Source organism: Sinocyclocheilus rhinocerous, unplaced genomic scaffold (genome assembly GCF_001515625.1).
Source record: "Sinocyclocheilus rhinocerous isolate Xijiao unplaced genomic scaffold, SAMN03320098_v1.1 scaffold252, whole genome shotgun sequence".
Lineage (NCBI taxonomy): Eukaryota > Metazoa > Chordata > Actinopteri > Cypriniformes > Cyprinidae > Sinocyclocheilus > Sinocyclocheilus rhinocerous.
This window is the reverse complement of record NW_015625591.1, coordinates 1,184,111-1,197,393: the sequence shown is the minus strand read 5'-3', so window position 1 is coordinate 1,197,393 and position 13,283 is coordinate 1,184,111. Positions and strand designations below refer to the sequence as shown.

Below are 13,283 nucleotides of genomic sequence, written 5' to 3'. Positions count from 1 at the left end.
AATCTCTTTAAAGCTTCTATTTGTTTTCATATGGCTGTTCTTCACTGTTTTTGTTCTTTTATTTTCAATGTTACACATCGCTCTGTCCCGCTATCGTCTCCTACACTTCCCCTCTTCCTACTCAGGCATCCAGCTGAATCACCACAGAGCAGGCCGGAACAGTTTGCTATCATCACCTGAGGAAACACACCACGTCCTGTGAGACTGTCGGCTCCCCAAACAGCCCTGAGGAGACCGTTAGAGCTCTATATCTGCCACAGCCCACAAAACAAACAAATACAGCACAGTAACGGCACTGCACTCAAATACACCAAAGGCTACACATCCTGATACCAACAACCAATGCAAGATCTTGCATTGAAGGTTTTGGATTTTCAGTAGTGGTTGACTGATATTAGTTGTTCATATGAGCGGCTGTAGGGTAGACCGGAGACAACTGTGACATTTTTTACATTTACCTTCAGAACTTACACTACACTACACTTTTTTTTTTAGAAATTAATACTTTTATTCAGCAAGGACAGATTAAAGGGATAGTTCACCCAAAAATGAAAATTCTGTCATTAATTATTTTTCTGGGCCTTGAACGAGTCAGTTGCATTGCTGTCTATGCAGGGTCAGAAAGCTCTCGGATTTCATCAAAAATATCTTATTATGTGTTCTGAAGATGAACGAAGGTCTAACGGGTTTGGAACGACATGAGGCTGGGCAATTAATGACTTAATGTTCATTTTTGAGTGAACTATCCCTTTAATTCTGTTCTTTGGAACTTTCTATTCATCAAATAATCCTGAAAAAAAATGTATCACTGAGAGAAAAATATTAAGCAGCACAACTGTTTTCAACATTGATAATAAGAAATGTTTATTGAGCACCAAGTCAGTTGCATTGCTGTCTATGCAGGGTCAGAAAGCTCTCGGATTTCATCAAAAATATCTTATTATGTGTTCTGAAGATGAACGAAGGTCTAACGGGTTTGGAACGACATGAGGCTGGGCAATTAATGACTTAATGTTCATTTTTGGGTGAACTATCCGTTTAATTCTGTTCTTTGGAACTTTCTATTCATCAAATAATCCTGAAAAAAAATTTATCACTGAGAGAAAAATATTAAAAAATAAATAAATAAATAGAGTTCAATAAGTAGAAGTTGGAAAAAAAGTTATTCGTCTACTGGCCTTGTACACCAATAATATTTAAAGACCTAAAAAAAAAAAGTTGGAAATTATCACTAGTTATTTCCCAATAAAACACATAATGACCTTCATAAATACATCATGTATCAAAATTGTTAGCAGCACAACTGTTTTCAACATTGATAATAAGAAATGTTTATTGAGCACCAAAACGATTTCTGAAGGATCATGTGACACTGAAGACTGGTCACATGAAGACTTCGCCAACAAAATACATTTTAAATTATATTCAAATAGAAAACATTTAAAAATATATTTTAAATTCTAATAATATTTCACAATATATTACAGTTTTTACTGTATTTTTAATCAAATATAAAAACATTAAAATCATAATTAATTAAATATTATAATTTTACTGACTCCAAACTTTTGAATGGAAGCGTACAGACTACTACCTAGCATCTTTTAATATAAGAAATATTTAAAATGCACCTGAAGATAACAGTAGTATAATTATGATTTAGTATTTCTCATTATAAGTCTATCTAAAACTAGTTGTAATTATTATGCTCTATTATGAGGTACCCCCATAACTGCATTATGTCTTCATGTAACACTTGAAAAATATTAACCCATTATATCTCAATAGATATAATATAACATATGATATAATCAAACTGCTTTAATTTCACGTCAGGAATAATATGTGTTTGAAGTCAAAATCAGCTCATCAACTGGATACTTTGATGAAATAAAGTGAATTAAAAAAACTATTCTATCCATAATGAACAGTCAATGGAAATTTTTATTTAATAACTAGCAATAAAATAGCTAATTAAATTATTTTATATCTATCACTCATGTGAACTTTTAATTAAAAACCTAGAGATATAATACAACTTTATTGACAGTAAATGAGCTGTACACAAAACAACTGAAAAAAATATTAATAAACACACATTTAGCTCAATAATTTTGAAGACAAAAACTCTTATCCATTCACAAAGCTGCCGTTATAGAGTTTGAAACTAATACGGCAGAGGTGAAACTTTTTGAATATACTAAGTGGACATGCTGACGAATGGAATAGTCTCAAAATGGAAATAACTGGCTGATATAACGGTCCATAACTAATCTGAGTCATAATAGTGAGAGTCTGGTTTTTGTAAAAGAATCCAGTTATGAATAAGAAAATAGGGAAAGCTATTGGAGCAGGGAGAGAACCCTTCACAAGGACGCCTAACCATTGAGAATCAGGAATCTCTTGCTGAGAGGGGGACACTGTGAGCCCCAACTTCCCTTTCTGTTCCCACTCCTGCTGTTAGGGCAGAGCAATACCTTTATATGCAACCGTACAAACGGACAGAAACAAACACCAAGTTGTATTGTACCACCAACAATTTCTACATTGCTGGTAACAAAAGCCTTGTAGAAATATCCACATAAGGTGTACTCGGAAACCTGGGATCAATGGTCTAAACTAATGCAAACTTTAGAGAAAACCTCATGGGGTAAACAAATCAAACTAACCTTTTTGTACAGACCTCCCCCCATTGTGTCATCTGTAAGACCCCTTGTCTGCACAGTGACCCACTTACTGGCCATGTGCAATTCCCCCAGCTATTTGCATATGAAACAAACCCATCATTCATTTTCAAAGAAAGAGAGAGAGACCAGCTAACCACCCCATCAGAGCCTCATTAGATTAGTGATGGCCTGCCACTGCAATTAAGCAGCGCTAAACTCCATTTAGTGCTTCACCCTTCAGTGTTCCTCCACATGGGGCCTTCCTATCAACACTAACACCATAAAGAAGAGGCGCACGGTAACACTCGTTGAGCCTGATGGCTTAGTCGCTCGCTAAAATATCCAGAAAGCCAATGTCCATAATCTGTCTCTCTGTCCTCTTCTCAAAGAGCCAAGGATAAAACCAACCACTATTCTCCCAACATGCAGCTATTTCGAAAATAAGCAGTGAGTTCTGCAGCAGGTTTATTGTGGCACCGGACCAAGATTGAACACTTCAAAATACATCTAAACTGAGACAACAATGACCTCCTCTGGACAGGAAGTTCCTTTGTTGCAAAAAGGAAGTGAGCTAAGAGGCAGGCTAAAGGAGTTCCACCCACCTGTGGACACCAATCTGTCCTGAGACTACCTCTTTCACTCTTTCTCTTCCTGTTTGTTCTATTCTGTAACTCACTACGCCTTTCATGCTGCTCTTACTGTATGTGTCTCTTCAGTATCTGGGGATTTTGTCATCGGTTTTGCCCTCATCTGAATAAAATCATCATGATCAACTACTGCAATTCACTAGGAAATCACTTTTTATGAAAACTGCTGACAAGGCTGAAGGTGAAAGTAGTCCCATACTGTTTCAAAACAAAACAAGTCAAAACGTGAAATCATAATTTAACTATTGTGAGATGATATTTACGTTTAACTGAATGTATCATTTGAAAAATAGCATGCTAACTCTGCATAAAAATACTTTAAACATCATATTTCCTTTGTTACATGGCACTTTCAGTGAGGACAGGAAATGATAGGGAGATAGAGAGGGAATGGGTTCAGGAAATGTTTACATGGTTCCTAACATCACACAGACCTCTGCTGCCGCTGATTTATTTGTGAATTGTTTTGGTTAAAAACTTAAAAAAGCAGATATAAATCACCTGTTTAGCTTCCTCCACAGCCATCTGCAGCTTACGGATCTCCTTTTCATATTGCTCCCTAAGTTTATCCACCTCCTGATCGTGAGTTGCTACCTCCTCTTTCAGAGCTCCTTTAAGAGCGGTCAGCTCCCTCTCACGCCTCCTCAGCAGCTCTTCCTGCTCCTCTTTGGCTAGAAGCAGCTCCTGGAGGTCTAGCTTCAGTTGCATAAAGTCCTAGAGAGGACAGTACAATGTTAGAGTTGCTGCCATCAGTTTCAAGTCTTAATTAGTTTGAATGTTGCAAATGCTGGATCTGTTATGCTACAGATTACTGATGTATACAATTTGCATGGGAAATATTCAGCTTTCCATGAAATTTTATGCGCCTAAGTTACACTATTGTTCAAAAGTTTGGGATCAGTATGATTTTGAAAGAAATCTGTTATTCTTACCAATGGTGCATTTATTAGATGAAAAATACAGTAAAAAAAAAATATCAGTACAAATTAATATACTGGTTTTATATTTAAACATAATTTATTCCTGTGATGGTAAAGCTGAATTTTCAGCAGTCATTGTTACTCCAGTCTTCAGTGTCACATGATCCTTCAGAAATCATTCTAATGATTTGGTCATTTCAAGAAACATTTCTAATTATTATCAATGTTCAAAACAGTTGTGCTGCTTAATATTTTTGTGAAAACTGAGATACATTTTTTTTTTCAGGATTCTCTGATGAATTGAAAATTCAAAAGAAGAGCATTTATTTGAACTATAAATCTTTTGTAATATTATAAATGTCTTTACTGTCACTTTTGTTCAATTGAATATGCCCTTGCTGAATAAAAGTATTAATACTGTACCTCCATCATGGCCTCTTTGTCTGTGCTGTCTGTTTGAGATTGTTTGGCTCCATCCAGCTCATCGTGCATCTCTGAGAGCTGGTCTTGCAGGTCTCGGATCTCAGTCTGGTACTGCTCTTTCTCCATTTTCACCTGGTAGAGTCTGACATACAAACAAATACACTCAGAATACCTGCCTTCTGAAGAGACAGACATGCCTGGTAATCTGCTGAGCTCATGGCCATATAAACCCCTGCCAATTCAAACCGTGGTGTCTCAGAGGATAATTGACACTTTATTTTGACAACCTTAGATAGAGGCGGGATGGAGAAATCCCAGAAACTTGCATATCTGAGGGTAGTGTAGATTTTCACAGCGTTAGGAGGTTTCACATCAGGGCCAACACCTGTAAGTTTTACTTTTGCTCCAAAGTTCACAGAGAACACATAGACAGCTCATAAGCATAAGCAGGGCCAGGCAGACATGAACCAGCATCTTCTGCATTGAATTCGAGGGCAAATTCTGCAGAATGGATTTTAATATAGTAAAATGCAAGCTAAAAGAGCTTTTAACTGAATTTTGTCAATTACAGGTGTTCCAATTTTGCTGAATTTTCTACATGCACAGATTCTGTGTGGGTCTTCTTTGTGAGACAGCATCTTACTCCTCCACTGTAGTGCGCAGGTCAGCCTCTGTTTTACTAAGCTTGTCCCGCAGTCTGCTGCACTCGGCTTGACTCTGGTCCAGCTCTCTCCTCAAGTCTTTCACTCCCGCTCCCACCTTCAGCTGAGTCTCATTCAGATCACTGCGCTTCTGCAGGGAGAGACATAATAAGAAATGACAGTAAGTGACAGTAACCTTACTGAACCTTAAAAATCATTGACCGTTTGACACACTACTAGACATCTTTTTTGGATTTAAGGCCCAGTCTTTATAAGCAGCCAGTAATTGGTTAATTTGATTATTGATCTTAAGGAGCGATATGGGAGGGATTTTCAGTCAACATGGAAGCTTCTAACAGACTGACTAAACAGAGAGAGCAGGGGTCCAAGGTACAGTTGACGAGTTAAGGGAGTAGAGGTATTAGTGGAGAGAGAGAGAGTTTCGCCGTTACCTTGCTTTCATCCTCAAGCTGTTTCTTAAGATCAGCGATTTCTTTTTCCAGTTCTGCTTTCTGCTCCTGAAGGACTCTAGCCTGGGCTGCAAGGTCTGGAGACTGAAAGAGAAACGTCTTTATGTAACAGAGCTCTTTTCAGGTGCTATATTACAGCGATTTGATACAGATTCACATCCAAACAGAGCACAAACAGCAAGTTCTCAAGAAAAATCTATGTTTTAATCAGAAATATTTCAAACGATGGGAATTTGTAATGCTCATTCACTGTAAACTGGTCTTTGCATATACAAGATTTCATGATTTCGTAGGTGTGTGTGTTAAAAACAAAAATATATAATATTTTAAAATAAAATCAGTAAAAAAGACTGGTCTGATTTTGCCTGCATGTTTAAACATTAGCCATGACTATGCTGTTTGCGGAGTAAATAACCTCAACCTGCCTTTATACTTTCTCCAAGAGATAGACTAAGTCTCTCTTATAAGAGGCTCACAGTCTTAGCTGTTTGTTGAACCCAATTACAATGCCACAACAACGGCTCACTTTGTTGTCGCCTTGCACGTTCCCAGCGGCCCGTGACTTCAAGGTCTGGATTTTTTCGAACACCAGGTTGACCTTTCTCTTGGTAGTGTCATCGTTATCATTGCTCCTGCAAAACATGACACAAGTGCTCATAATTCATTCAGATGGTTTGAGAGTCCTTTTCTCTGAGCCAAAGTGTGTGTAGATAATGTGAGTGTGTGTGTGTGTGTGTGTGTGTGTGTATGTGAATGACTGGATCAGAGTATAATCCCTGATATTTCTGGGAAAAAATCAGCCTGGCTCTTTGCCTGCGTGGAAAGTACAGAGTACTCAGGCTTTTGATGTGTCACCTTATGACCTGCCCACCCTAATTACTGCCTTCTTTTAACAAGTCACATGTCTAGGAATGCGTGTCTGAGCAGGGACGTGGATACCCACATGTTCCCAGGGCACTCGAGTGATGCATCAGGGAAAAGCACAGAACATTGGGTTACTGCCATGCATATACAGTACAGACTAATGCGTATCATTACATTTCGCAAAGAGAGAGGAGAAGCCAACAGACCAGCACCGCCTCTCTTTCAAACACACACACACCTCCCACAGAGCGGACTGTAATTAACGGTTTCATGACGTAAGCTGCTGTCGCCAACAGACGTGTCATGTCACAACACTGCTGACTATATATTTTTGCTCTATTACAACTATCACGACCCTTAACCTGATGCATCTATGGCACGCGCCACTGAATGGTAACTAACTACTACCTCAGGACAAGTTTTGCCTGCAGAGCTGGTTAATAAAAGTTGCCATTGACCAGAAGATATATGATCCTAGACATGCAAGGCTTCAGAGGGTTGACTGGTGTATAATCCGCTCTGCTCACCTCCCTCCATGCAGCACATAAGGAATGCAGAGAGGGCAGAACATTTGACATCAAGAATATGGAGTTCAGGGAGGGCACGGGTTCAGCTATTCGCTAGAGCAGGGGTTCTCAACTCTGGCCCTCGAGGTCCACTTTCCTGCAGAGTTTAGCTCCAACCTTGATGAAACTCGCCAGCCTGTAACTTTCTAGTAATCCTGAAGACCTTGATTAGCTTGTTCAGGTGTGTTTGATTAGGGTTGGAGCTAAACTCTGCAGAAAGGTGGACCTCGAGGGCTGGAGTTGAGAACTCCTGCACTAGAGCAGGTTGGGCTGTCGGGCACCTACAGCATGCGTTTGAAGCTGTGCAGTGATCATGCAGGATTAGGTGAGAGCAGGAAACAGTGCTGTTTTGGGTGGAAATGTAGTCCTAGTAAAATAACAGATCTGAGTTATTGGCAGTGAGCTAAAACCATTTTTATTAGGCAAACAACGGTCTGGAACATCTAATAAGCAGCTATTTTGAATGTTTATCATAATAAATATGACTTGCCATTTTGATGTAAGATATTAGAAGAGGAACATTAAAGGGGTCATATGATGCTTTTTTAAAGATCATTATTTGCTGTTCTGTTGTAAGTGATCCAAATAAAGTGCTTTTGCTTTCGCTTAGAAACACACAGCGTCTCTCTGACATGGCTGCTTCAACACTAACTGCGGTTACTGAAACCACGCCTTCTTTCTTTGCGTGCACATTTGGGTGCATTATGCAAATATTTCCACATAGTGGGGTAGATATGTGGGGGCGTGTTAGAATGAGCCGTTTTAGGGGGGCGTGGCAGAGTCTTAACTTTGATAAATAATATCTCTGGTTTTGAGACTTTAGTCTATGCAACTTCAGGGATCTGATCTATGCACAATCAGCTTGTAACACTCCAAAGAGAAAGGAAAACTTGAAATCGCATCATATGACCCCTTTAAGAACCTGTTCTATCATTGAAAGGGTGAGACAGAAGTGTGGGAGTTAGAGTTATGAGTGGATGATTCTACTGGACACAAATGAATAAGAAATGTAGGGGAGGTCAAATTCTTGTACTGTTGTCATTATGTGTCAGACTATGTGGAAACTATCTTAAATTCCAAGACAAATCTCACTTCTCAGAAAAAAAGTGTGAACACTACTGAGTAGGAAACAACCATAGACCAATAAGGACACAATTGTCACATTTAGAATTTGTCAAAAACTTTAGTGTGCCAGATTAAAGTTTTGTGGTGAAACCAACATGCAGCTGAAAAAAATAGTAGTGGAAATTATACCATATAGAGGAGCCCTGCAGACCTTCATAGCTGTTTGTTAAGGCCAATAATAATAAAAATGTCAAAAAATAAATGTCAATACACCAATAAAATGACAACACTCAAATAAATAAATAAATATACTTTTTAACTTGTAAAAACCCATTAAGAAATGTTTTTGAAAGTTATTATAAATATGCGAGCATTAAATCTAAACTTCTTTAGAAAATGGTATATGCATATATTGTATTGTAGATTTTTAAAAGGGTTTTCCCTTTTCCTTATCATGGACTATCATTGGTCATTGATCAGTTAATAAATATTTTAAGTTAATGTTTTTGACAAAAAAAAATCTATTTTGAATTTGTTGATATGTTTAACAAATCCATATAAAACAATTTGGAAAGTGCACCTACCCATCTTTGAGGTAACTGAATAATATCTGCTTGGCAGTCTCTTCATTTGTTTGTTGTGAAAGCTCTTCTTGACCTTTCAGAAGATCGGGTGTCACCTGAGCAAAAATATAAAAAAAGAAAAGAAATACATGTCATGATATGTACAGTATACATGCATAAAACAATTTACTGGTCCCCCCATTATGGTGGTAAATATTTCAGAATAGCAAAGAGGAAGACTATGCGTTCTTACCAGAGCATCCACTTCGGTTCTTGATGTTTTACCATTGACAGCGGGACGAGAAATTGATCCCGTTTTCACACTTGACAGGCACTTCACACTCTGTGATGGTTTGGCCTCTTCATTTTTATTCTCTACAGGTGCTACAGAGGGACGACTCAGGGGATTCTTGTACCTTAAAATAGCAGCTGAAGAGTTGGAGACTGTGCCCTGAGGAGAGCCTGGAGCACTTTTAACTTGTGTCATGTTTCTTAGGTTTATCCTGGGTCCAACAGTGGAAATTGGTGACATGGGGGAAGTCTTCACTCCAGCGGCCTTCTGCAGGAGCAGTGATGGGCGAAGGAGATGCTCTGTAGACCTGCCTCGATTCCGGCTAACTTCATCCAAGTAGTCAGAGTCACCCCCAAGGCTGAATGGCAAGGCGCTATCGACACTACGGGATCGCTTGCGGTCTTCTGGGTTAAGTCGATTCCTCCGCCCTGACCGACCCCTGCGTTGTTGAGTCTCTTTACTGTCAAACTTCTTGATGAGCTCATCCACACCTGGGATGGAACCAGTATCAATGTCACGCCCTGTGCCAGGCAGGAAAGGGAGGTAGCGCCGGTTCTCATGACGGTTGATAGTCTCTGCATAAAGCTGGTCCAACTGGTCTTCCTTGGTTGGTGTGGTGGAGCCCATTGAGGAATTTCGGGAGGAGGAAGACTGTAGCACAGGGCCACTGGAGTCAATACGGCGCAAGGGCAACACGTCTGGTTCACGTCGACTTCGTTCCAAACTGGAGTTTGCACAACTCACTGAACTGGAAGGTCTAGAAGAGGCCTTGGTTTGGTCACTGGGGTTGCTGGCTATTGTAGATGGCTGAGGAACTGGAAGGCGTTGTGAAGGCTGAGTCTGAGTCTGGTAGGGCACTGGAGTCTTAAATGGCGGCTTAACCTGAGGTTGTGCTTGAACAGGGGGTTTGACCTGAGGCTGTGCCAGAACACGGTCTTTGGTTGGACCTGTTTGAGGTTGTACATTGAACGGGAGTGTCTGGGGACGAACCTGAGGTTGGGTGTGTCCCCTGTCATCTGGTAAAGATGCTTCTGGAACTTGGCTGGAGGATCTGGCTTGGCTCACAACTGGGGAGTTGGCTCTGGGTAGGGATCCTGGGTAGGGATTTTGATTCTCAACTGAAGGCAGACTTCGAAAGCTATCAAGAGTATTGCCCTCAGGATCATATGGCTTGAGAATCTCTGGATGCTTTTGGAAGTTTAAAAGACTGAACTGCTTCTTAGGATCAGAAGTTCCATTGTGAGGACCTCCATGGAGATTTGGAGACATAAAGTCCATATGTGGGCCTTCAGAAAGATTCTTCCTGGTTCCTTTGAAATCATATTCATCATAATTGAATGGGCTTTCAGAATCCATATGTCCATTATTGTTTTGTGGCACTGCATAGGGGTTCGGAACTCTATCCTGGTTATTGAGGACCACATAGGGGTGTCCATCTATTCCTTGAACTCTGATACTGAGTCCATAAGTACCATTGCTCTGTCCTCTTGAGCGAGAAGGCTGCATATAGCCTTGCGGTAGTCCTGTGTTTGGCATGCCACTAACTCTATAAGACTCCATCAGGAACACTGAGCGAAACAACCAAATACCTCTCTGTGGAGGCAAACAAAGCCATAATCTCATTATTACACAAGTAGTTTGTGATGCTTACAGTATCTTTGCATGTCTAAAAGTCCACAATAAGACGGTCTGACAACATTTGATTATGCCATATAGTTTATCTTTTTCAGACTCAGAATAATATAATTGTGCAAAATTTATGTAGCAAAGTTTTTTAGACCCAAAACCAAAGTCAAAGTAAAGCTTTTAGTATGATCCTCCACCACAAACAAAGGTTGTTTGGAAAAAACAGGACCTTGCAAGCCTTTTAAACATATCCATTGCTCAGGGTTTGGAATTTATTCTGAGACAAACATTGACACTGGCACATGCCATAGTCTTTGTAGTTATTCCAAGGAACTTGAGTTAGATGACGCCTTACAGTATCTAATGTCATTACAAACAGTGCAACGATGACCGCTAACTTCATAAGAGCATGCCAAGCATGCAGAAAATTAAATAACTGCAAATTAAGTCACTTTCACCCGGGTCTCAGACTTTATAATCTCAAGCACATTGACATTGCTGACTAAAGCTAACAGAGAGTGCAATGTGGGTCATATCTCAACAAAAACAAATATTGGCAAAAAAAAAAAAAGTTAATGATGTCACTGTACAGTATGGGGGCTGCGTTAGAAAGATAGGCAAAGGAAAAAAAACAGAGGAAGTTCAGATTTAGTATTCAATTGTCTTGAAACAATTTGTGACTAAATTGTCTATCAACAGCTTATATCTTTTATGGAAATAAAACAACGTGCAGCAATGAAGACATTTTCATGTAATTTGGTTCTTCGAGTACAACATTCAAAATGCTGCTAATTTTGACTGCAAACTATTAAAAACACCCAGTTGCACTCCTACTGTGCTCGTCAGTGTCATCACGTCCAAAGAATTTCGGTGACATACGCAATGAGCAACAGTATTGTGCCACAGGAATGGCACGACACAAAGCTGCAAAAATATCGCCCTATTACAGACATTGCAACAGGCTATTATCAGTTTTTTCTGGACCCCACTGATAACATCCTTTCACCTCAAAGACAACAAAAGGTTGCATGAGTCATATTGATGTCTTTGTTGCAACAGCAATGGTATGACCAAAGCATGCAGTGTATTACGGTGCATGCAACCTGTGAGATCCCGGAGGGCTTGACAATGAAGAAAACAAAGATGGCATTGGTTCATTTTCAATAGGCAAGTAAAAAATCTGTTCAATGAAGAATGAAGGTGACACTAGAGCTAAAAAAAACACTACATGAACACATCATAATAAAGAAGCAAGCCAAAAAGTAAAATTCTCCTTATCGGCCAACACACCTAAGACAGAAGAAGAGACTCAAACTTTCCAGCCCCATAGAAGGGGATGATAAAGAACAATAAGGGCAAGTTAAAAAGCGGCAAGCCCCTTATCCACAAGGAACAGAGCTCTGGTGCAGAAAAAAGGATATGACACAATAGCCTCTTTCAGCTCCTGTATCACATGTACTATGTGCAAAGGGACTCAATGGTGTTAATGTAGCTCTTTTCCTCTCATTGTGCCTACTGGAAATGTGTAGCTCTGACAGGGAAGCTAACTCAGGCTGGGCAAACTCTTGCAGCAAGGCCTCCACCTGCATTCCTCTTCCAGGGAAACTCAAAACAGAGTTTTCTGGTGAAACTGTCTTATGTTTAACTCTCATTACCAACTCCTAAACTTTGGCCTTTTCTATGCACTATGCAGCTAAATCATGCACATGGTTGAGCCAAGTTTTATATATTTTTAATTGCTTTCTGCATACTAATTAATGTTTTGCGTAATTAATACCAAATAATCATCCTAACAGATGCTCCAAGCACTGCATGTGCAGTTTAATCATATACCGTAGATTTTTCAGACAAGAAAATTACCTGTTTGGGTGTTCATTAAAGTTTATGAATTTTAATTTCAATGTTTTAATAACATTTATCTCAACTGCTACCATGTTGCCCAAATGCCTCTAGGAAGCTAACTCAGGCTGGGCAAACTCTTGCAGCAAGGCCTCCACCTGCATTCCTCTTCCAGGGAAACTCAAAACAGAGTTTTCTGGTGAAACTGTCTTATGTTTAACTCTCATTACCAACTCCTAAACTTTGGCCTTTTCTATGCACTATGCAGCTAAATCATGCACATGGTTGAGCCAAGTTTTATATATTTTTAATTGCTTTCTGCATACTAATTAATGTTTTGCGTAATTAATACCAAATAATCATCCTAACAGATGCTCCAAGCACTGCATGTGCAGTTTAATCATATACCGTAGATTTTTCAGACAAGAAAATGACCTGTTTGGGTGTTCATTAAAGTTTATGAATTTTAATTTCAATGTTTTAATAACATTTATCTCAACTCCTACCATGTTGCCCAAATGCCTCTAGGATAACAGTGATTCGCACACTTTTTTGTAATAAAAACAAAATCCAAAAGCAGCACTTACCGCTGTTAGTCGTTTATCCAAAAATATGCGTTTATCTGTTGATCAAGCTCTGTAAACAGCTATGACACAGAGCGAAAACTCCATCTCCTCTCAGTTGGTCAGTCACTTGTTGCA

The 13,283-nt window shown here is 39.4% G+C and overlaps 1 protein-coding gene across 2 annotated transcripts in view; it reads right to left on the bottom strand.

Moving 5' to 3' along the window:
- Positions 1-13,283, bottom strand: part of LOC107757857 (cingulin-like protein 1) — a 35,295-nt gene extending 22,012 nt beyond the window's left edge. Inside the window, exons 1-9 of one of the 2 annotated variants that reach the window (XM_016575457.1) lie at positions 13,170-13,283; positions 9,079-10,710; positions 8,847-8,941; positions 8,452-8,481; positions 6,294-6,399; positions 5,750-5,851; positions 5,300-5,448; positions 4,657-4,798; positions 3,815-4,027 (exon numbers count right to left, since the gene is read on the bottom strand). In XM_016575457.1, the coding sequence (XP_016430943.1) occupies positions 3,815-4,027; positions 4,657-4,798; positions 5,300-5,448; positions 5,750-5,851; positions 6,294-6,399; positions 8,452-8,481; positions 8,847-8,941; positions 9,079-10,677 (2,436 nt within the window). In that variant the 5' untranslated portion in view covers positions 10,678-10,710; positions 13,170-13,283. The remainder of the gene's footprint in view (positions 1-3,814; positions 4,028-4,656; positions 4,799-5,299; positions 5,449-5,749; positions 5,852-6,293; positions 6,400-8,451; positions 8,482-8,846; positions 8,942-9,078; positions 10,711-13,169) is intronic. The other variant, XM_016575466.1, reaches the window with a different exon arrangement.